Source organism: Notothenia rossii, assembly GCF_949606895.1.
Source record: "Notothenia rossii genome assembly, chromosome: 7".
NCBI lineage: Eukaryota > Metazoa > Chordata > Actinopteri > Perciformes > Nototheniidae > Notothenia > Notothenia rossii.
The window spans coordinates 44,421,911-44,443,727 of NC_136905.1; the positions used below are offsets into that span (position 1 = coordinate 44,421,911).

At 41.5% G+C, this 21,817-nt stretch overlaps 2 protein-coding genes across 5 annotated transcripts in view; one reads left to right on the plus strand and one right to left on the minus strand.

The window, feature by feature from the left end:
• Positions 1–4,194: 4,194 nt before the first annotated feature.
• Positions 4,195–5,772, plus strand: LOC307046391 (zinc finger BED domain-containing protein 5-like; the record flags this gene model as incomplete). Its single annotated transcript, XM_079692785.1, has 1 exon — positions 4,195–5,772. One exon carries the CDS (start codon positions 4,195–4,197, stop codon positions 5,770–5,772), a length of 1,578 nt encoding a protein of 525 aa, XP_079548911.1.
• A 6,968-nt stretch (positions 5,773–12,740) lies between these two features.
• cep192 (centrosomal protein 192) overlaps positions 12,741–21,817 on the minus strand; it is a 56,445-nt gene continuing 47,368 nt past the window's right edge. For 2 of the 4 annotated variants that reach the window (XM_079694030.1, XM_079694027.1), the window contains 12 exons: positions 20,557–20,647; positions 20,320–20,413; positions 20,008–20,131; positions 19,651–19,756; positions 19,324–19,552; positions 19,013–19,089; positions 18,652–18,747; positions 18,214–18,333; positions 17,053–17,156; positions 16,790–16,916; positions 15,247–15,305; positions 12,742–14,143 (listed from right to left, as the gene is read on the minus strand). In XM_079694030.1, the coding sequence (XP_079550156.1) occupies positions 14,011–14,143; positions 15,247–15,305; positions 16,790–16,916; positions 17,053–17,156; positions 18,214–18,333; positions 18,652–18,747; positions 19,013–19,089; positions 19,324–19,552; positions 19,651–19,756; positions 20,008–20,131; positions 20,320–20,413; positions 20,557–20,647 (1,360 nt within the window). In that variant the 3' untranslated portion in view covers positions 12,742–14,010. Of the gene's footprint in view, positions 14,144–15,246; positions 15,306–16,789; positions 16,917–17,052; positions 17,157–18,213; positions 18,334–18,651; positions 18,748–19,012; positions 19,090–19,323; positions 19,553–19,650; positions 19,757–20,007; positions 20,132–20,319; positions 20,414–20,556; positions 20,648–21,817 lie in introns of all 4 variants that reach the window. The other 2 variants (XM_079694028.1, XM_079694029.1) reach the window with 2 other exon arrangements.

Consider the following 21,817-nt stretch of genomic DNA (forward strand, 5'->3'; position numbering starts at 1 on the left):
TGCACTTCTGGCTAACAATAAATGAAGTTCCCCTTTAAACACAGCCCCGGTCTTCTGACGGGGTCCATCTATGTACTGGCTGGAAAATGTTGGGCCAGTCTCCGTCGCTCCGTCACTGTTCTCCCGCTAACAGTCACTCTCTAGTTCAGCTGGGTTCTTGTTGACTTCTTCACTGGTTTGAGACAAGCGACCCTATCGGACACCTCCCTTTGTAGCCAGACTTCACCACCACAGAATCGAGTTTCTGTTTTCAGGTCTGGACAGCTTCACGTCAGGTGTATCGCCGACCCTTGCATATTTTGGGTGGAAGCCCGTCTTCTTGACCTTACTAGTTGTGTGGACACAATAGTTTTCTGTGTGGGGGAACAACATCACTCGTAATGTATTTTCCTTCTCATAATTACAAAAATAGTCTGCTAAATGTTCTACTCTGCTACTTCTAATCTGTGGATGCTCTGTGTAAATGCAATATTCTACTCACCATCTTTTAAATAACATTCAACCTCTCCCTCCTGTGGTGACATATGTGGCTCTATGTAGCTGGATTTCCAAATACTCTAGTGCTGAAGATGCATAACCTGATGGTCTGGTCCTCTAAGCTTCCTCATTGTTGTGGTTGATACCAGGCTGTCTGCGGCATTTGGTTCATGTTTGGAAATTCTGTACGTCTTTGACATCTCTGGGTTGCTTGGTATTTCATATCATGGTAAATGAGATGTTGTCTCCATTCTTCAATGGGTATAGCATCTAATGCCACCACATCTCCCAGGCTTGCCTGCACTGATTGGGGAAGGGCGTTAATGACCGCGTTCTTCCACAGCATTACGACAGACGGTGAAACGTCATGTCGTTCTCCAGTGGAGTCCTCCCACACTCCTTCACATCTCTTCAGGAAGGCATACATGTCTTCCCCCGGTTCTTTTCTCAGGCTGTTGAGGGCATGTAAACTCCGTGTTGTTGGGTAGATGTGACGAATAGCAGCCCAATAATTCGACCTGATGTAGTTGAATGGAGTGTCATCTGGGTCATTTGTGCAATTGGCCTCGGAATCTATTGCTCTCACTTCAAGTCGTCTTTCAATCCGTCCGAGCAGGGCCCTCATGTCTCCCAAGCACAGGTGGTCCTGGGCTGTGTATCTCTTCAGATCATTCACCCACTTCTGACCTCCTTTCATGAGTGGAGGTAGCTTTGACACTAATGCTTCCATGTCCCTGTGAGTCCATGATTTGTATCGAAATCCTCCTCTTCCAGCCGCTATCAATGGCATGGAGGTATATGCACCGGTTCTTCGTTCTTCTTGTTCTCTCCGTTGTCTATCTGCAACAATGTCATTATGGGCTTCAACTGACTTTCGTCTCTCTTCAATAATGTCATTATGGGCTTCAACTGCCTTTCGTCTCTCTTCCATTCCTCTGTTGAGTTACTTTTTCATTATTCTGCCGAGTTCTTCCACATGTAAGCTGTTTGTCAATCCTTGGCTGGCATCTTCCAGATGGAATACCAGACTTGCAACCATAGCTTTTCTTTTTTCAGCTCTGTTCATAGCAATGTTTACAGGTCCATACCAAGAGGGTTGTCCGGCTTTGATCCATGCGTTTTCCTGTTGTAGATATTCAGCATTCTCATGTTCAACTACAGCTTTTCTATGGGCTTCCGTTGGTCCAGGTTGATCATCTGCTGGAATCAATCCTCTCGTTTGCCACTGTTCCAACAGTTTCTCCATTTGGTTCCATGTCCTCTGTCTTTTACTTGAAACTGTTAAAGCATCGGATCTGATTTTTACCCTTTCCTTGATATCTGCAGTTGAGCCTGGCCCTGCGTCTAGTCTCAACTTAGTTTGTTTTGGTGACATGTTCTCTAATTATTTATGAACTTATCAAAGATGAAGCACTAATCTTCTGACTAGCACCTTCGTTGCTGTTCGTCCGAACTTTAACTTTTTTTTTCTTGCTCAAGGTTTTATTATTTTTATAGATTTTTTTTTTTTTTAAGTTTAAGGTAAAATATTAATAAAGTTAATTAATATATAAAAAATATGCAAAATTAAAATATGAAATGTTAAAATAAAGTTGTACCGTGTATGGTTTTGACTTTGAAATATGAATTTGGTTCAAATTCACAATGTTATGGTGTTTCCGCTATTTGGGTAATAATTATGTACTACCACCAGAGTGCGCTATTTTAAATTCCAGCTTAATCCACTAGGGAATAGCTGTTTCAAAACTGACTCGTTTTTAACAAGGAGAAACTTAGTTTCCTCAAAAATATCTTTAAAATAGGAATTTACACTATGGTTAAACAACACAGCACATAACCGCCAAAACACATTTGCAAAGAAGAATATTCACAAAACCGCCAATACACATACCAGCAGAAGTACTTCCAATAGTTCTAACTCTAACAAGAAGTATGATGTTCTTTAGAAGATGGAATGCCTAGCCTCAGTGTGTTAAAGCAAACAGAGTACTTCAATTAGCATTTCATGAAATGGTGACTGCCGTGTGGCTCACCGTGAACATGAGGTCAAGACAAGATGGCAACTGGTTTTCCAACCTTTGACCTGAAGAACAAAGGGATTTGAGAAAACACCTGGAGTTGAAATTGGTGAGGTGATATTTTGTCTAGTAAATTCAACACACAACACTGTAGTTTAAAATAACATTTCTATTTAGTTTACAATGATAAATGGGCCTCATACCCTTACGTCATGGCCCTCTACCCATGTACGTAAATGTTTTGACTTTAAGAGCCAGTATGGTCATCTCTTCTGTTTAAACACGCTATTTATGGGACAAATAGGACGCTAAGCAAACACAATCAGAAGAATATCGTCTATCTAACGCACGAATGTCGCACTTCCTGCCGTAATCCGCAACGCAATGTCTTGAAAAACAGAAATAGAGTAACCACTGAAAGCTTCAAACTCCTCAGGCCTTTTCCTTGAAAAAGGACTTTTTTAAAAACAGCCTCACACTGTTGTTACACAAAACACTCACTCCAATAACCTTAGCTTCAAACTTTGGCTGTGTCTTTGCCTCAAGCAGTCCCGACTGCTTAATGGCCTAAAACCATTCACGTAAAACGTAAAACGCAACAAAAGACACATATAGTGATTGGCCTCTAGCCGACATGTAATAACAGACAAACGAATAGCATGCAGGGTTAAATAGAAAAAAAGAAATTGAACTCACCCTGCCTGTAACAAAGCAACGCCACGTGGTGTGATACCAATATTTATCAATTTAGGCTTGTTTTAACTTAAATTGCACAGCTATTTTCAGGATCCGCTGGCCGCCGTCAAACACACAGAACTAACATTGTCCTACATTAACTATTGAAGAATTCGATATAACAGGTTTCTCCTTACCTAGTTGATTTGAGCTCTCTGTGTGTTGAACGGATGCCAGCGGGTCCAGCAAGCAGCCTGCTGTAGTCTCTCCCGGTTTTGCGAGATCCTGGCTAGCTCGCCAATTGTTAAATATGTTCTTTATTCTCGCGTCCAGGAGAGAAGCTTTAAAATGAGACTAAATGGAGTCTCTGAAAAGATTCAAATGGGATACTTTAATTAAAAAAGGCACGGTAGTATTACAGACAGAATATTGTTCCGGCAGAAAACAGCTGTGATCTGGCTCTCATGAGCAAGAAGAGAAGAGACCGGATCTCTCCTCCGGCGCTGTTATATATCCTCTGCTGGCTCCTCCCCGCCAGCCGGCTCACCTCGTCTCCAATGTCCGTTATTGCATTTAAACAGAGGATAGGTTCTTTTCACATTCAATATATGCTTAACACGCCGTTTCTCCTCATATTCTCTTTCATCACTTTTCATTTAACACATTCTAAACGCTGTAATCAATACTCTAAACCAGTGGTTCCCAAACGGTGTGCCGCGGCACACTGGTGTGCCGTGAGGCAAGTCCAGGTGTGCCGTGGGATTTTGTGACAAACATACGTTATTATTGCAATATCCAACTACACAAAAATAATTATTTTTTTATTTACTATATCAGTACTTTGTATGCACACATTTCATAATACAGAGGCAAACTCTATACCTAAAAACGATTATTTAAAAAATAATCCTCACAGAACCCCGTATTCCGCTGTTAACGCAATTGCGCAGGTGGGATTTATAAGACTGTGACACATCAAAGGCTGAAGGACAATATTAAAACTGAGAAACAAGCAAGCGGGAAAATGGAGCGCTTTCTTGTGCGGAGCAAACCAGCAACCACCAGTGTAGAGACTGCCGACAACCCACCACCGAAAGAGAAGAGGAAAAAAACTGTCAGCAGACAGTACCATGACAGTTATCTGTCTTATGGCTTCATTTGGACCGGGGATGTGAACAATCCTCAGCCCGAGTGCGTCGTCTGTCGGGAGAAGTTAGCTAATGCTAACATGGTTCCAAGCAAGCTGAAGAGGCACTTGGAAACCAAACATCCCGCCCATGTTCACAGTAACTTGGACTACTTCAGAAGAGCGCGGGATCTGAACCAGAGGCAGCAAGGACGTTTGTTGGATTCTGTGAAAGTGTCTGATAAGGCAATGGAGGCGAGTTACATGCTAGCGGAGCTCATTGCAAAGCAGAAGAAGCCTCACACAATAGCGGAGACACTCATCCTCCCTGCTTGCAAAATACTTGCAAGTGTCATGCTGGGTCCAGATGCCGCAAATGAGCTATCGAAAGTGCCGTCGTCTGATAATACGATCAAAAGAAGAATCGACGACATGTCCGAAGACATTGAGGAACATTTGGCAGAGAAACTGCAGGCGAGCGGCAGATTTTCCCTCCAAATAGATGAATCTACGGACATCAGTGGGGCTGCCCAACTTCTGGCAAACGTCAGATATGTTGATGCTGACTCCATCAAAGAGACATTTTTATTCTGCAAAGAAATGGAAAGCCACACCACGGGAGAGGAAATATTCAGGGTAACTAATGACTATTTTAAAGAGAACAGTCTGACCTGGAATATGTGCGTCGGTCTTTGCACAGATGGTGCGGCGAGCATGACGGGGAGAGTGAAAGGATTCATTGCTAAGGTGAGGGCACAAAACCCACATATCGTGACAAACCACTGCATTCTGCACCGAGAGGCATTGGTTGCCAAAACCATGCCCCCGGAGTTGACTGAGGTGCTGAATCAGGCCGTGCAGATGGTGAATTACATAAAATCAAGGCCCCTGAAATCTCGCCTCTTCTCCCAGCTGTGCGCCGAGATGGGAGCCGACCACCAAAGCCTGATCCTGCACACAGAGGTACGTTGGCTGTCACGGGGGAAAGTCCTATCCCGTCTTTATGAGCTTCGGGAACAGCTTTTGGAGTTTTCAGGTGAAAACGCTGTCCCACATAAAGACAAGCTCGCGGATGAGAGGTGGTGCGCCAGGCTGGCTTACCTCGCAGACATATTTGGGCATCTGAACGAGTTAAACGCCAAGCTTCAGGGAAGGAATGAAAACATTTTATCGTCCACAGATAAGATTCGGGGGTTTATGGGCAAACTTCTCCTGTGGCAGGAGGCTTTGGAGCAGGGCTCCATGGACATGTTCCCGCTGACATCAGCTGCGCCGCAGGCAGCTAAGGAGCGCGCTGTGTATGCGGAACACCTTCAGACCTTAAAAGAGAGGTTTGAGCAGTATTTTCCACGTGTGGCTGACATCGAGGACTATGACTGGATCCAAGACCCATTCCACCAGGAATCCTCCACAGAGAAGCTCTCCATGAAAGAGAGAGAGAGGAGTGCGCAGAGCTCCGTGTGGACCGCACACTGAAACTCAAATTCAGTTAGCTCCCACTGGATCAGTTTTGGTTGGCTTCTGCATCGGAGTACCCAAGCATCTCCCACCACGCGATTGAGCAACTACTTCATTTTCCCACTACCTACCTGTGTGAGCTGGCGTTCTCTACTCTGACTTATATGAAGAACAACAGCAGGTCACGGCTGTCTGTTGAACAGGACTTGCGAGTTGCCCTCTCTTCAGTGCCACCGAGGATTAAAAAAATCTGCGCGCCCCGACAGGCACATGTATCCCATTAATCTGTAAATAGGCACATTTTAAAATAGCACATGTTTCAATGCTGATTGGTGAAATGTTATATTCATAATTTGTAGTTCAGGACCATGTTTCCTTGCATTGACAGTTCTCTGTGCTGAGTTTCTGCTGAGTTTCCGTTGCCTCATTTTTAATTTTGTGACCTGTCTGGTTTAAATGAGTGTGTTGCTGCTTTGATGAAGCCTAATTTGCTAAAGTTTAATAAATTATATTATATATATATATATAATATATATATATATATTTATATTTATAAATTAATTAAAAATTTTTTTCGTTAATAAATATTTCATGAGTAATATAGTTGTCTTTGTCACATTTTATTTGCCATTAGTAAATAAGTATGCACATTTACAGATATTTTACATGATATGAGTGATAACACGTGTTATGAGGGCTATTTTAGGGTAGGTGTGCCTTGAGATTTTTACTTGTCCTTTGGTGTGCCTTGGGCCCAAAAAGTTTGGGAACCACTGCTCTAAACAATACTTCTCGGCTCGTTTGGTTTCCGGTCATTCCGGATGTTGTCACATGCTACTCTCGTCTGTAAACAATAATGTATTCAAATAAACTGTACTTTCATTTAATATTCAACATGGTAGTATCTCGACATCTATAGTTGTAGTGTTAAATCCGTAGGTTTCGGTTTGCACCACTCTATATCATTTCGCTACTCAATTCACCTCTTTAGGAAATCGTATATTAGCCACATGCTAAATGCTAACCGTAGATGAAGGATTTTCAGAATAAAAGCTTAACTGCTTGTGCACAAGAATTTCTGGTTTTTCAGTATAAAAGAGCATTTAAACTGACGGTATGTTTAAGCTACATTATACCATCAAAACATTGATTTTAATTTCTAACACCTCTGACATTGCCTTAAATGGTTATATTGTGTATCGTTCCGACCGGCCTAATAAAGGTGGTGGCGTTGCCATTTATGTTAAGAATAAGTTCAGTGTAACCACATTAGTTTCCAAATCTATCAGTAAGCAATTTGAATGTTTAGCCTTAAATATAGAAGTGGCAAAGGGGCAACAGGTCATGGTGTTGGGCTGTTACAGACCCCCCTCAGCTGGCAAGGACTCCTTGTCTTCGCTAGCAAATCTTTTATCGCAACTAGACTACAAGGAAATAGTGCTACTTGGAGATTTTAACTGGGACTGGTTAACTGCAGTGTCAGAGGATTTTAAAAACCTTTGTATCTCTTTGAATGTTACTCAGATTGTTGACAGTCCTACTCGCCCTAACATTAAGTCCCCTAATAAATCCTCCCTAATTGATCTCATTTTAACTAATGCTCCCTATACATACTTATCTGTGGGAGTATTTGCGAATGATCTGAGTGATCACTGTGTTGTAGCCACAATTAGGGACACCAAGGTTCAAAAGGTTAAACCTCGTATTATTATTAAGAGAGACATAACACATTTTGTGGAGCAGGGTTTTGTTCATGATCTGTTTGGGTTTGATTGGGGAAAAATCGATCTGTGTGCTGATGTAGAAACTGCATGGTCTTATTTTTATCTTTGTTTTATGGAGATCATTGATAGACATGCGCCCCTGCGTATATTTAGAGTAAAGGGACGAGACAATCCTTGGTTTTCTGCTGAACTGTCCAGTCTCCTTCATGAGAGAAACAAGGCCTGGGCAAAGGCTAGGAAATCAGGCTCAGAGGTAGAACGGCTGCGTTTTAGGCAACTAAGGAATAGCTTCACTTAAAATGTCAAAAGTGCAAAGTCGAAGTACTATTTGTCAGTTACCACAGAAAACCTAAATAATCCTAGGAAATTTTGGAAAGCCATAAAATCGATATCCACCGGTGAGATCCGTAATGAGCTACCTCCGTGCCTTACCACAGCATCTGGCTCTATATCGGACAGGGCCACTATGTTAAATTGTTTTAATAAGCATTTTGTGTCCTGTGGTCCTCTGTTTGATTCTGTGACTAACTCTGCTGCTGTGAACACCCCAATCCGTGACTCTGAACAATGTGGTCTGGAAAACCCTTTCAGTTTTACTCCTTTTACTGTCAATGTTGTTCATGAAGCCTTATCTAAGCTAGATCCTAAGAAACCGGCTGGCCCGGACAACGTAGAACCTTTCTTTTTAAAGATAGCTGCAGATTTTATTGCTCTTCCTCTCACTACTCTTTTTAACCTCTCCCTCAGCACAAATACAATTCCTAAAGTATGGAAGTCTGCTTATGTCCTGCCTCTACTGAAAGGAGGGGAGGCAACTATTTTAAATAACTATAGGCCAATCTCAAAATGGTCAGTTCTGGCGAAGGTGCTCGAACGCCTAGTGAGTGAACAAGTAAAGGAGTTTTTATGTAAAAATGATATCCTGTCTAAACATCAGTCAGGCTTCAGAAAGCAACATAGCACCATCACTGCCACAATGAAAGTGGTGAATGACATTACGAGTATTTTAGATAATAAGCAGAGTTGTGCAGCTCTATTTATTGACCTTTCCAAAGTGTTTGACACCGTTGATCATCACATTTTGAAGCAGAGGCTACTCAGTATTGGCATATCCAGCCATGCAGTGGGGTGGTTTGTGAACTACCTCTCTGAAAGGTCCCAATGTGTTCATTTTGATGGGCTGTCTTCTGAGTGGTTAAACATTGCTAATGGTGTTCCTCAAGGTTCTGTTTTAGGTCCACTTTTATTCTCCATATATATCAACAGTTTAGGTGAAAATGTGGATGAAGCTATTTTCCATTTTTATGCGGATGATACCGTGAAGCACTGTGCAGGTCCCTCCATTAAGGAGGCTGGTGTTAAATTACAGGCTGTTTTTAACATTATTCAGACTCAGCTCACTGAGCTTAAGCTTCTTTTAAATGTTGATAAAACCAAGGTAATGCTCTTTTCTAAAGCTAAAAAGACTACAGACACTGCTTTGGATATTGTTACTATGCAAGGACAAGTACTCAAAGTGGTTACCTGTTATAAATACCTAGGTATCTGGCTTGATGATTGTCTTACTTTTAAACTTCAGGTCATTAATCTGCTTAAAAAGCTGAGGGTTAGACTAGGTTTCTTTTTCAGAAAAAAGTCCTGTTTCTCATTTGAAGCCAGGAAAAAGGCTAGTCACTGTGACCTTTTTACCTGTGCTGGACTATGGTGTTTTGATCTATATGAATGCACCTGCCCATTGCCTGGAAAAGTTAGATGCCGCCTATCACAGTGCCCTGAGATTTGTTACTAACTGTAAAGCACTTACTCATCACTGTACCCTGTATGCCAGGGCAGGTCTGCCTTCACTAACTGTACGGAGGCTCAGTCATTGGTACATGTTCATCTATAAAGTCATGTTGGGTAAACTACCTTTTTATATCTGCTCTCTGATCTCTCGATAAATTGAAAGTACTTATTGCCTGAGATCTCATGTTGTGGTTTTATTAAATATGACAAGTGCTAGGACTGTCTTAGGGAAGAAAGCTTTTAGTTGTGCAGCTCCACTAAATTGGAACAGTCTGCAAACATGTTTAAAACTGAGCACTTTGGTTCTCCTGCATCATTTTAAAACTCAGCTGGGTGACATGCTGTTTGATACTCATGGTACCTGTCACTGTAAATAGAGTTTGTAAACTGTACATTATGTTGTATGTCATCCTTATTGTTGTTCTGTTGCTTTTATGTTACTAATGTCCTGCAGGTCACCCTTGAAAAAGAGATCTTTTGATCTCAAGGGGCTTTCACCTGGTTAAATAAAGGCTACAAACAAACAATGTACAGTCTATGAATATTACACGCCCCAATGTTATATTTAACTAATATTTAACTCCCTCCACCCCGGATAAAAGCACGTTAAGAAGCCCCTTTTCTCTAATTCCACAATGTTGGGTTGAAATAACATTAGGAGAACGGATTAATAGGCTTACGTGGTTAATGTGTGTTGCTAACTTTATCCGGTATCCTAGCCTAATCTGTTATCTGTAAACGTTCCCTATATTGATTTAGGGATAATCCACTAACATCCTTTAATACACATGTTCAATTTGACTCAGATGTGCTGATAATTTCCGCAATATAAATCTTTAAACGTCTTCTTACTTTTAAAAGTCCAACACGAACGGTCTATTATGCTGCAACTCTGCTGCTCTGCTAGCCGCAGATAGCCTCAATAGTTCCCCGGAAGTCAGCGGCAAGCTAACTTCCGGGGAACTATTGAGGGCTCCACGATCCGCCATTGCTGTAAAAAAACTGGTCCATTGGAGTGAATGGAGATGTCGTAACTCTATTATATGGCTCTGGCCAAGTCCAACTGCACTACAGTGGTTTCCAGTGAGGGGGGCCACTGACAGCGCAGTGAGGAAGGGGCTCTAGCGACCCCTGCAGGCCGCTCACAGGTTAGCTGCAGATCACAGGATCAGATATAACAGCATTAAAGGGAGGCTGCAAGATCTGGAAGACTCAAGCAACTGCAATGATGTTGAATGCTTGCGATATGATTCACGAGATAACAGTGATTGACCATGTTTGCATAATGTTTCTCATTATCACTGAATATATTATTTACAATTTTGCTCTTGTCAATTGTGTGGTTTCATTTGAATTGTTTTAATTGTGCCGCCCTAACCCCTAGTGTTGGAAGTCTTGCTTCAGAATATTTTAAAAAAGGGGAATTTCCTGTTATTTCTTCAAAAGATCTTTTGCAAGTCAGATGTTAACACGAGTAAATAAACGATGTCTCTATGGTACTGTACAAAACAGATGCAAAGGGGGAAAAGAATCAAATCTTTCTTAAGTACTAGAGGGGACTCAGGGAGATGCTAAAATAGAGAAAATACAACAATATAGTAACTGATCATAAACCATTGGAGTAAAAATTCAACATGGTTAGTTAGTTCTTTGATATACTGAGGCGGAAGACTTTTCCAGTTAGCAGCAACAATAATGAAAGCAAGATCCCATTTTATCTGAAATTAGCATGGATCTCAGAACACTCAGTCCTGTGTGGTGCTGAGTTTGTTTCCAAACAAAATCAGAGTGGCAAAACACCTTGAATTGTGTACATGCTTTGATGTTGAACAGAATTAATGAAAGACAGGGCAGGTGCAAAGTTACTCACTTAATTATTTTTAATATTGACAGCAACTATGTGCTGCATGGTATCAAAACAGTTTTTCATGCTGTGCAAATCCTGTTTTAATCATTATCTTTTTGTTTAAAGTTGAGTATTAGGTTTTAAGACGTACTTGGTGTTTTTGCTTTTATTATCCTCTAAACCAGTGGTTCTCAAAGTGGGGTCCGTGAAAAGTTTTCAGATTCATTAATTTAAATTATCATGGTATCATTTTTTTTTACAAAAGGCTTCATAGTTCAATAAATAATATATATATATTTTTTAATCTAAAATAGTTCATAGATTACGTTCTAACAAATCTATACATTTAAAAATCAAGCGCGTCACCCGTTACCATGGAAACAACAATAACTGGTACATCAGTCAGAGAGCGCCGCTGCTAGCATCATAGAGATATAACACGGCTAGCATACTACGAAGATGGACAGATTTTTAAAACGACCGGTTACGGCTACAAATGAAGTAAATGAAAAACAAAAAATAAAAGTAAGGAAATACGATGAGGAGTATCTCCACTATGGATTTATTTATTTATTCTTTTCGCACCATGACATTATCAGTTATTAATTTGTTTTTCACTGCTTGAGAAAATGGACTTGTGGCTGAGAGCGTGTGAAAAATGTCAATTGTGTGAGAGTTGGCAGCCCTGTGAACTCGCTTGACATTATTATGTATGAAACTGCCTATCAGATTTATTTACTTATTAATCGAAGGTGCCGGAACGCTGTTCTGGATCGTTCCGGCCCACTTTTGTGTGTGTGTGTCTGTGTGTGTGTGTGTGTGTGTGTGTGTGTGTGTGTGTGTGTGGGTGTGTGTGTGTGCAACAGAAATGTCAGATACTGTATGTTGCATTTATTGATTTAGTTTGATATGTGTGTCTTCACTTGCAGAGAGAAGCAATCAGCTCCATGGACTGCCTTGCATCACTCCAATAGTGTACAGAGCTGGCTGCCATTACAAGTAGTGGTTTGGGATTGTAGCAATGCAGTTGCAGTTGTTTTGCAATGTACTTGATATATGTTGCAATACAGGCATGTGTTCAATTGTTTATAGCCTGCATTTATTTTGTGATTAGACTTTTATAAATCATTTAATTTTAACTAAGAGTGAAACACTTGATATGTTATCTTTATGTGTGTGTGTGTATGTTCTGAAATGCACTTCAAATGATCACTTTTCTCTTGATTTCCCTTTGATATTTTGTTTAGGTACAGTGTTACTTGCAGCTAATTGATTGATTGTTTTATGGGCATTCTGTGTTGAGATGGTGCAAATATTTTTTAATACATTCTAATGTCTTTCTAATACATTGCTCTTGTGTTGTTCTTTCACATAACCAAGACTATAGAAGTGTAAAAAATAGGCTACGTCAGATTATTCCAAGGGACATACATGTCAAGTCAAGTAAATTTGTATTTATATAGCCCAAAATCACAAATCAAAATGAGGGGGTCCTTGGTGTATTCTCTATCTTGTAAGGGGTCCTTGGCTGAAAAACAATTGAGAACCTCTGCTCTAAACAACACAAGCAGAGCCCAGTCAGAGAAACAGAAAGCTACCAGTCTTATTTTTACGCCCCCAATCTTTGCTACTTAAAAACAGACAACCTTTTTTAAGACAAAACTTTATTCAAAATATGAACATACAATATATTACATTATATTCTATTCTATTTAATGCATGTGCAAATTGTAAATCTAAATGTTTCAGGGTTGTTGTCAGGGGATGTTGAGAGCTGCCTTTGAAAATAAGACTAAGAAGACTTTAAATGTCTACTAGCAGGAACATAATGCTCATCTCTAGTGTTATTCTCTTCCTTAGGGTTGACAGTGCGAGGCATGTCAAAGGTTGACAACTCATCCCAATGAAGATGAAATGTCTAGCCATTCGAGCTCCAAAATCAACAATGGATGTGTATCCAATACCCCAGGCAATTTTTAACATTTGCCCCAGAGCCATAAGAGGAAATTGGGAGGTAATGTTCTGTGACTGGAACTGTGATTAACACTGTTTTGCCATGATAACCAACCTAAGCAGGCCTGGCAAGCAGCCGAACAAAACCCCCCGCGAGATGAAACTGTTAGCATGTAATAACAATCATTAACAATTCAAAAATTGCTGAGCGTCACTGATCAGGTCCAAATTAAATACATCTGGACTGTTTGGAAGGAGTCTTGGAAGATGCTGGGAAGTCAACACATGGGGCTGATGAAGGCCATTGTGCAGGTGGCCTCCACAGGATGAGAAGCCATCTCCATAGAAACCACACCATTATAGAAGAACAGGAACATTGAGTGCAATGTAGACAGACTTACATTTGACATTTTTGAAAAATAAGAATTCACAAATCCCAGCAGTCTTACAAGGTTACAAGAAATTAATTTAGCCTCTTTTTCACATTAATGCTGTGCAACATCGCAAATTAAAAGAATCAAATCAGAGACAAAGACATTCCTGTGTAAACAACTCCAAGTAGTGCCTAACATATCGAAACCAGTAATGTCTAACGGGGGGCTGACTTATGACTTGACTAGGTGATGAGGCAAATACCAGATCCACAGTGAAGGGACAACCATCATTCGCTCTGTGAAATGTCATAATTGTGTAGACTAATTGTGAGCCAGTCAAGCCAAATCAATCAGCTTCAGACCTCATCACTGTTCATGGGCCGAGGAGGACACCGAGATGAGGACACCTGTGCCACATTCTGAGGCAGGAGGCTCTGTGTTGGCAGCAGAGGCTCAGTCATCTCCAGTTCATCAGCAAATATTCCCAAATACATCAGAGGAGCCATATAGCTAACCTCAAAATATGATGATGGCATCCCTCCAGATCCAGCCAGAATGAGGAAGTGTCATAGGTTCAAGGCGATGCCTCACCGGTCAGCTGTATCACAAGCCTTCCACTTGTTTCTGACTGGATGAGCAGCACACCAGCCTCTGTGCCTGCAGTACTGGGCTTGAACTGGACAGGTAGCTTCAGATAGTGTTGTGATCTAATGGGTGGGAAAGGAGAAGAGCTGTTATTGGCCAGTTAAATTATGGACAGTAGACAATTATTTTGATATTAAATGTTGATACGTCACATGCACCAGCACAGATGTACACACAAATCACACATCACAAAACTAAAATCAAGTACTTAGGATTTCCCTGTATGAATCATGACTTGCTAGACTTAAATTCAACTTTAAAATACTGTATTCATAAAGGAACATGTGCCAGCATGGTCTACATACATGCACAGAAAATGGTACGGCATGATAAATACACAATAACTCAGGCTTCAAGGGCAAGGTGGTAATGAACACACACACACACACACACACACACACACACACACACACACACACACACACACACACACACACACACACACACACACACACACACACACACACACACACACACACACACACACACACACACACACACACACACACACACACACACACACACACACACACACACCACACTAAAGGGTTTTCATTTTTGGTGAAAATCAGGTTGGATTTGTTTGTTTCCCATTCCACTTTTGGATTGCTTTTCCTAATTCAGCAATACAAAACATGCATTGTGGCCATTCTAAAAACAGTCCCTCATCAGCAAAGCACACCAGGCAACCCCTCCTAACGGCTTAGGCATTACATCAGTACTCTCCCAGGTGTGTACTATGTTTAGAAACATTATCCTCTAGGTCCCAAGATCTCACAGAACCAGTCACAATGGGAAGATAACATTACAAACTAAGTTTACATCACATAGTATTTACTATTCCTATTTTGTTGCATGAAAAAAACTACATAACAAAAACCTATCTAACAGATTAACACAACAACCCTAACATGGAAGAACAGTAACAAGTAAAAACAGGAGAAGGTACTTATTATACAAATGGATTCCTAATGCTTCACCTGTCTACTATTGTTATGACCCTGGACACACATGTCGTCTTTGTACCAACTTTTTCTTGGGAGTGGGAAGAGTGAGGAGTGTGGGGTGAGTGTGCGATTTTATGCTACGCCTAGGTTCCCCTAGACCGGGGCGTAACACTATAAAAATGCAGAAAGGAGTCAGGGATAATGACCATTGGACTCACCTCAGAGAATATTTGGAATGCTTGATATGGAAGGGTTCCATAGGGTTTACAAATTTCAGCTGCAAGTCAATTAGAGAAGCCACACATCAAATATAAAATCCATGCAAAACATAATTACGATTATTTAGGGGTTTGACATTTATCATGTAGTACAAGTCAAGAGTCATGCAATTTGTATACGCATGTGGTCCACAATGCGAGTTAGTATAAAGCACTGTTCCTCTCACTTTCTTCTGATTTTTAATCCATTTAACCTGTTCGCATCTCGAGAAACTACTGAAACCAAAGACGGTCCAATTGACCTTTCGCAAAGCCACGCCCCCTCTTGGTTACTGTTGCTAGTCCGACAAGCTGAGAGCCAGATGCGTTAAACAAAGCCATAATGGAGGGTCTCCGTAACGTCGGAGTCGCCTTAACAGACTCATTTTGGAGCAATAACGCAGCAATATCCTCCAGGTCCCGACAAAAGGGGCTACAATACGCTATGGAGGGTTATATCCACAGTATAAACATTAGAAAACAGGGAGGCACAACATCAATAGAGGCACTTGCATACAGGTCGCAGTGCAAGAGTGAAAACCACATGAGCTGTATGTCAAATTCGACGGAATTATTATTATTATTATTATTATTATTATTTTTGGAATAAAACAATACAATCACAAGAGGCATTAAATGTTGTAGTTTGTCTAAAGTTAACTACCGTTTCCTTGGTGGCTTTCTGCATCCACCTTGTTGTTCCTTTGTGGGGGTCGGGGTGCCCACTTGTGCAGCAGGATTAGGGAAGTCGGCAGTAGGCTTTCCATTAACAAAATGCTACAAAGATTAAAGCAAAATATAAATGAATGATTGCCTGTTGGCTTTCTTGTTTGTACTTGGACCACAGGTAGACTAATAACGGAGCTCAGCTGTTCAGACATTATTATGCATCACGTGATATACATGGTCAAAACGACCTATAAGCACACAGCTTACAGCTGTAGTCTTGTGACTTTAGCTAACGTTAGTTAGTGAAATTAGTTAATTAAATTAGTTAGTTAATTTGTGAATGTAATCTTTGCTAGCTAGCTAGCTAGCTACGTTAGCACGTATTTACCTTGGAGCAAACATATTTGTGTTTGTTGATATTCGCCATATTTAGCTGGGCATGGGGCCTGCCGCATTTCTTTATCCACTGGCGGCATCTCTCCTCTCGGGTTTTGGGTTTAGGAAACGGGTAAAATATCACCCCCCCCCCCTCTAAGTTTATGGGATATCTGCTATCCGATTTGCAAAGACCATGAGCACAACGCTTCACCATTTTCGCAATGAATTTGAACGCTAAGCTTGTCGGACTTCCACAGGGAGCCGCGCACGTGATCGAATATGATTGGACAGCGGGCATTTAGGGGCGTGGCTTTGCGAAAGGTCAATTGCCTTCAAGCAAATATATATATATATATATATACACATACACGTACACAGCATTTCAATTTCTGCTGCAGTAAATGAGAAAGGAAAAAAATTTCCTTTCTTATGTCATCTACAAAACAGGCAACCTCACCTCATGTGTGTCGGATGAGTTGTTGCGGATGTTGACCTTCAGAGTGCTGGACTCACCCACCCGTGTCACTGGGAAGGTGTACAGATCCTGTTGAGAATACACACCCCTCCGCACGGCCTCCTCCTCACTGACAATTATACATTGTGGGATTAAGAAGAAAGCAGAACCATCACCTCAAGATGAGAAACCTACTCTAAAGCATGGCTGCTACTTCCTACAGTTACAGACCTTCCCAAGCAAAACGACTATTGGAGTGGACTCACCTGGTTTTGCCTGCAGAGGCATTGGCTCTCTTCCTGCTCTTCACTGTGGCCTCTGTCTTCACCAGAGAGCAGTCTCCTTCCTGTGGTCCTGCCACTGTTCCAGACTTTACACACACACACACACACACACACACACACACACACACACACACACACACACACACACACACACACACACACACACACACACACACACACACACACACACACACACACACACACACACACACACACACACACACACACACACACACACACACACACACACACACACACACACACACACACACACACACACACACACACACACACACACACACACACACACACACACACAGATTTTGGCCAGACAAAATAAACATGCTAGCTGCCATCTCCATATTAATTAAAAACCTGGTTACTACAGTCCAGTTGAGAAAATATCCGCTCTTCATGTTTTAAGTGTATCTTGCATTTGGACACATTAGACTTTGTTAAACTGACTGTAAGAAACATCATTGCTCAATCGTATGCAGTCATGATAAAAACCAAATGTGAAACATTTTACATATTCAGTTCCACATCCCACTGTGAGTTCCAGATTTAAATCAAAGTATTGCAGCCTGCAGTCACAGATTAGCATTTAACACTGCAGAATGTTGCACTCCACTTTAAGACTGCATGTAAGACATAAGGCAATAACAACAAAAGCCCTCACATCATAGCCACTTAACCTACTTATGTGGAGCCATCTATCTGACATTCCTCTAGCTGTGTATGTGTGCACTTTAAAGCGGTGCATATGCAAAGCCTGCAGGCTCATCTCAGCAGGGGGGCTCTGCTTACTATCTCACAAAACACTTTTCTCATTTGTTATTTCTGCCACCAACACTACTAAACCATATTCAAGGTACTACAGAAACAGATTAAGGTAATAGCACAAAATCTACAATGTTTTTCAGTAAATATTTACATATCTGTCTCCTAAGGTTTGCTAGCAATACATCAACATAAAAAAAGAAAGAATCAAAAAGGAAGATTGAAACTGAAGTAATTTTGAACAGTCATTTGGATAACCGTATTTCAAGCTAAATGAAACGTCCAACATAAAACAAGTTGTCCTTTACTACAGAAGCCCATTTTTCTCCATTTAGTATGGCATAACTTAAAATGAGTCCTCACAGTGCCACAGAGTTGGAAGCGGATTCTGGTTTTCTGCTGAGGCTCAGACACAGGGTGGCACTCCAAGTCCCAGAACTGGGCATAGTCCCCTCTGTCCCTGGGCAGAAAAGTAATAGGCATCTGGAAGAGCAAGAAAACAAGAACAGTCAGAATAGATTAAGCCATATCTATTATTGCTATACACATTAGCCAACAACATGCTTAAAATAAACCTAATCATAATTTGTTTAACTTGACATAACATAACCTAAGCTGGCCCCCATTAAATAAAAGTAGCTGTTGTAAATGGAGTATTGGTTATTGTTACCCAAGATTGGCCAGGATCACAATATATTTGTCTAGAAACCCACAACATAAGCAGTCAATGTTGTCCCATCCTTGTAAAATAAAGTACTCTATATCATTTACAGACAACTCTAATTGGTTGTGATTGCCTACCTGCATCTTCTCATGGGCCCCCAGAGTGCCTGAGGCCCCGGAGCATCTAAAGGCAGTGTAAGTGGCCCGGTAAACATCTCCTGTGTTGTCAACCCCCTATGGAGAGAAAAGAGACTACAGCCTGAGTCACTGCTTTCACTCAATGCCCGGTAAAAAGACACAGATGGATGTTTGAGCAAAAACATCGAGCGAAATGTACAAGATAAACACAATACCAAAGTGAATCATGAAACAAATGATGGATCTTTTGGATACACAGAGACTAACTAAATGAAAAAATAAAAATAAATAAACTAACAAGTTAAAGCCGCTGATTCTTGACGAGTTGACAGAAGAAAGAAATTGTAAAAAGAAAAATCACCTTGACATATGGAGGAGCAAATGATGACAGGTACCACCTCACTTCCACTTTCCCATTCTGCACCTCCAGTTGGGCCTCTGAAGTAGAAAGACAGAGTATAAGTCTCCGACAGATACACAAAACATAGTATGCTGCCTACAGAGTATTACTGAGAACCACATTAGTCTGAAGATTTGAAACCGTTTTCACATTATCAGGCTTCTAAATTATTGTTTTAAGGCTGCTCAGATTGCCAACAACATGCTGCTGTAACACTTAAACCCAGATGTAGAAGACAGAAAGGTTTGAGCTGCAGTCAGCCTCCTCCAAACCTGATGTTTCCCCTGAAGGAGTGCTGGGGAACATGATGGTCTTGTTGCTGATCTCCAGCAGGGCTAGAGGAGCCTGTGGGGTGTGCTGGGGTAGTGACGACTGGACAGTGAGTCTGGGCACAGTCAGCACTGGAGTGGCAGCCTGAGCAGGCAGGGCTGACAGAGTGGAGTCTGCTGGGGCTGCGGACACATCCAAAGCCAGGTCCGCCCGAATCTGGACCTTAATCAACTGTCACAACACACACATTCAGGTCTTAGGTTCTCACAGCGATGCATGCCTGAGTTGTCTTGAGGTTTATAAAGCGGTGTCCCCCAAGTGTTCAATACCTTCTGCTGACTGTCGCACTGGACATAAATCTGTCCACTCCATGGCAGCAGGGTAGATTTAGTTGCTAGTGAGGGGTTGGGGCTGATCAAAATCTGTAGGTGGCACCTTTTTTTTAAATGACAAAAATAGGACACAAATGGAATAATTCCAATCACATATACACACAGTGACAGTGGATAACATTAGCATTGGATTTTCTCTTTGTAATTAGTTGTTTATTGAAGCTATGTTGACATTGTGTGGTAAGTACAAACATAACAAATTCTCGCATTCAATACATGGGCTCTAATTCTAACCCAATAGCTTTGCTTTTACCATAACCAATATTTTGATCGAACAACAATGTGTATTCTTACTGAGACTCCATAACTCCATGCTGAGGGGTGATGGTGAGGCAGTGAGCGGGCCAGGACAAATCGAAGCTCAGCTCTCTGGAAGTATTGTTCCGGATCTGAACCTGACTAGTGGAGGCTGGACCATCTACAAACAACAACAGTAAAAAACAAATGTGTCCCGCTGTGTACCAATAACTCTCTGATGCAGAATCATAAACCTATGGTTTAGAGTAACTTGCTTCACCAATCATACTCAAAATCTGTAGTGCAATTTAAAACGAAGCTGTTAAAAGTTCACACAATATGCTTTTAACATATATATTTCCTACTTACTGATGGTGGGAGCTGCAAGGACAAGTTGTTCTGGGTGGAGGGTCCAGGACTCAGACCGCCTGTGTAATGGCTCTGAAGCCTGTGGAGGGACACTCTGCATTGAAAAATATATATTTTATCCCATATGCAGTTTTTTTTTTTTTTTTTTTAAATCATCTAATACAGTAGAAACGGCAGATAGATATTCAACACTCAGATCATCATTAAAGTGGTATCCTTAAAGAAGCCTTATGGTACCTTTAAGGTTGGCTCTGCCACTCTCAGTGCTGGACCTTGGGGACCTTTCACTGGCAGCACGTCCAGAGACACATTGCCATTTGTCAAAGCACTGGAAATCACAAAATAAACAATAAAAACAACTGTGGCCAAGGTGATATATTTCATTTCAATGCGTTCACCATAAAGAATGTACAGACCTATGAACAGACAGTATTTCTATTTCCAAATCTCCTCTCACACATCCCTGAAACTGGCCCTCCCACTGTACTTCTCGGAGACTTCAACCTCCTGACAGGGAAGATATCTGAACTAACATCTATTTTAACCGCCTTTTCTTTCTCACTGTCTCCATCCCCACCAACTGATAAAGCTGGCAATGTCCTTGATCTCATATTCTCAAGGAACTGCTCTACTTCTAACCTTTCTGTACCCGCTTCACACATCCAATCACTTCTTCATTTCATTCTCTCTACCCCTTTCCAAACATAAACTAATCTCTTCTAATTCTGCACCTGTCCGCCGCAACCTTCGTTCCCTCTCCCCCTCTACCTTTGCCTCATCGGTGCTCTCAGCCCTCCCTTCCTCTGATTCGTTCAAACTCCTGCCTCCAAACTCTGCTGCAGAAACTCTCCTCTCTACTCTCTCATCCTCTCTGGACTCTCTCTGTCCTCTCACATCTCGGCAGGCTCGTCAGTCCCCTCCTGCTCCCTGGCTAAATGACGCACTGCGTGCTAAAAGAACCATCCTTAGGGCAGCGGAGCGGAAATGGTGGAAATCCAAACACCATGACGACCTCCTAACCTATCAGGCTCTCCTCTCCTCTTTCTCTGCTTCCATCTCTCAGGCAAAAAGCACTTTCTTTCAAGATAAGATCCAATCTTTCTATTCCAATCCCAAAAAACTATTTTCCATCTTCTCCACCCTCTTGGACCCCCCCAAAGCCCCTTCCCCCTCCTCCCTTCTGTCAAGCGACTTTGTTAACCACTTTGAAAAAAAGGTTGATGATATTTGCTATTCTTTTTCTGACTCACCGATGGGTCACCAGACCCTCCCTTCACCCACACACTAACCTCCTTTTCCCTTCTCTCTCCAAGTGAGGTTCTTACCCTCGTTACCTCTACCACCTGTCCTCTGGACTCTATCCCCTCAAACCTCCTTCAGACTATCGCTCCTGATATTGTAACGTTTCTCACCCATTTCATCAACACTTCTCTAACTTCTGGTCACTTTCCAAACAGTCTCAAGGAGGCAAGAGTAAACCCTCTCCTAAAGAAACCCA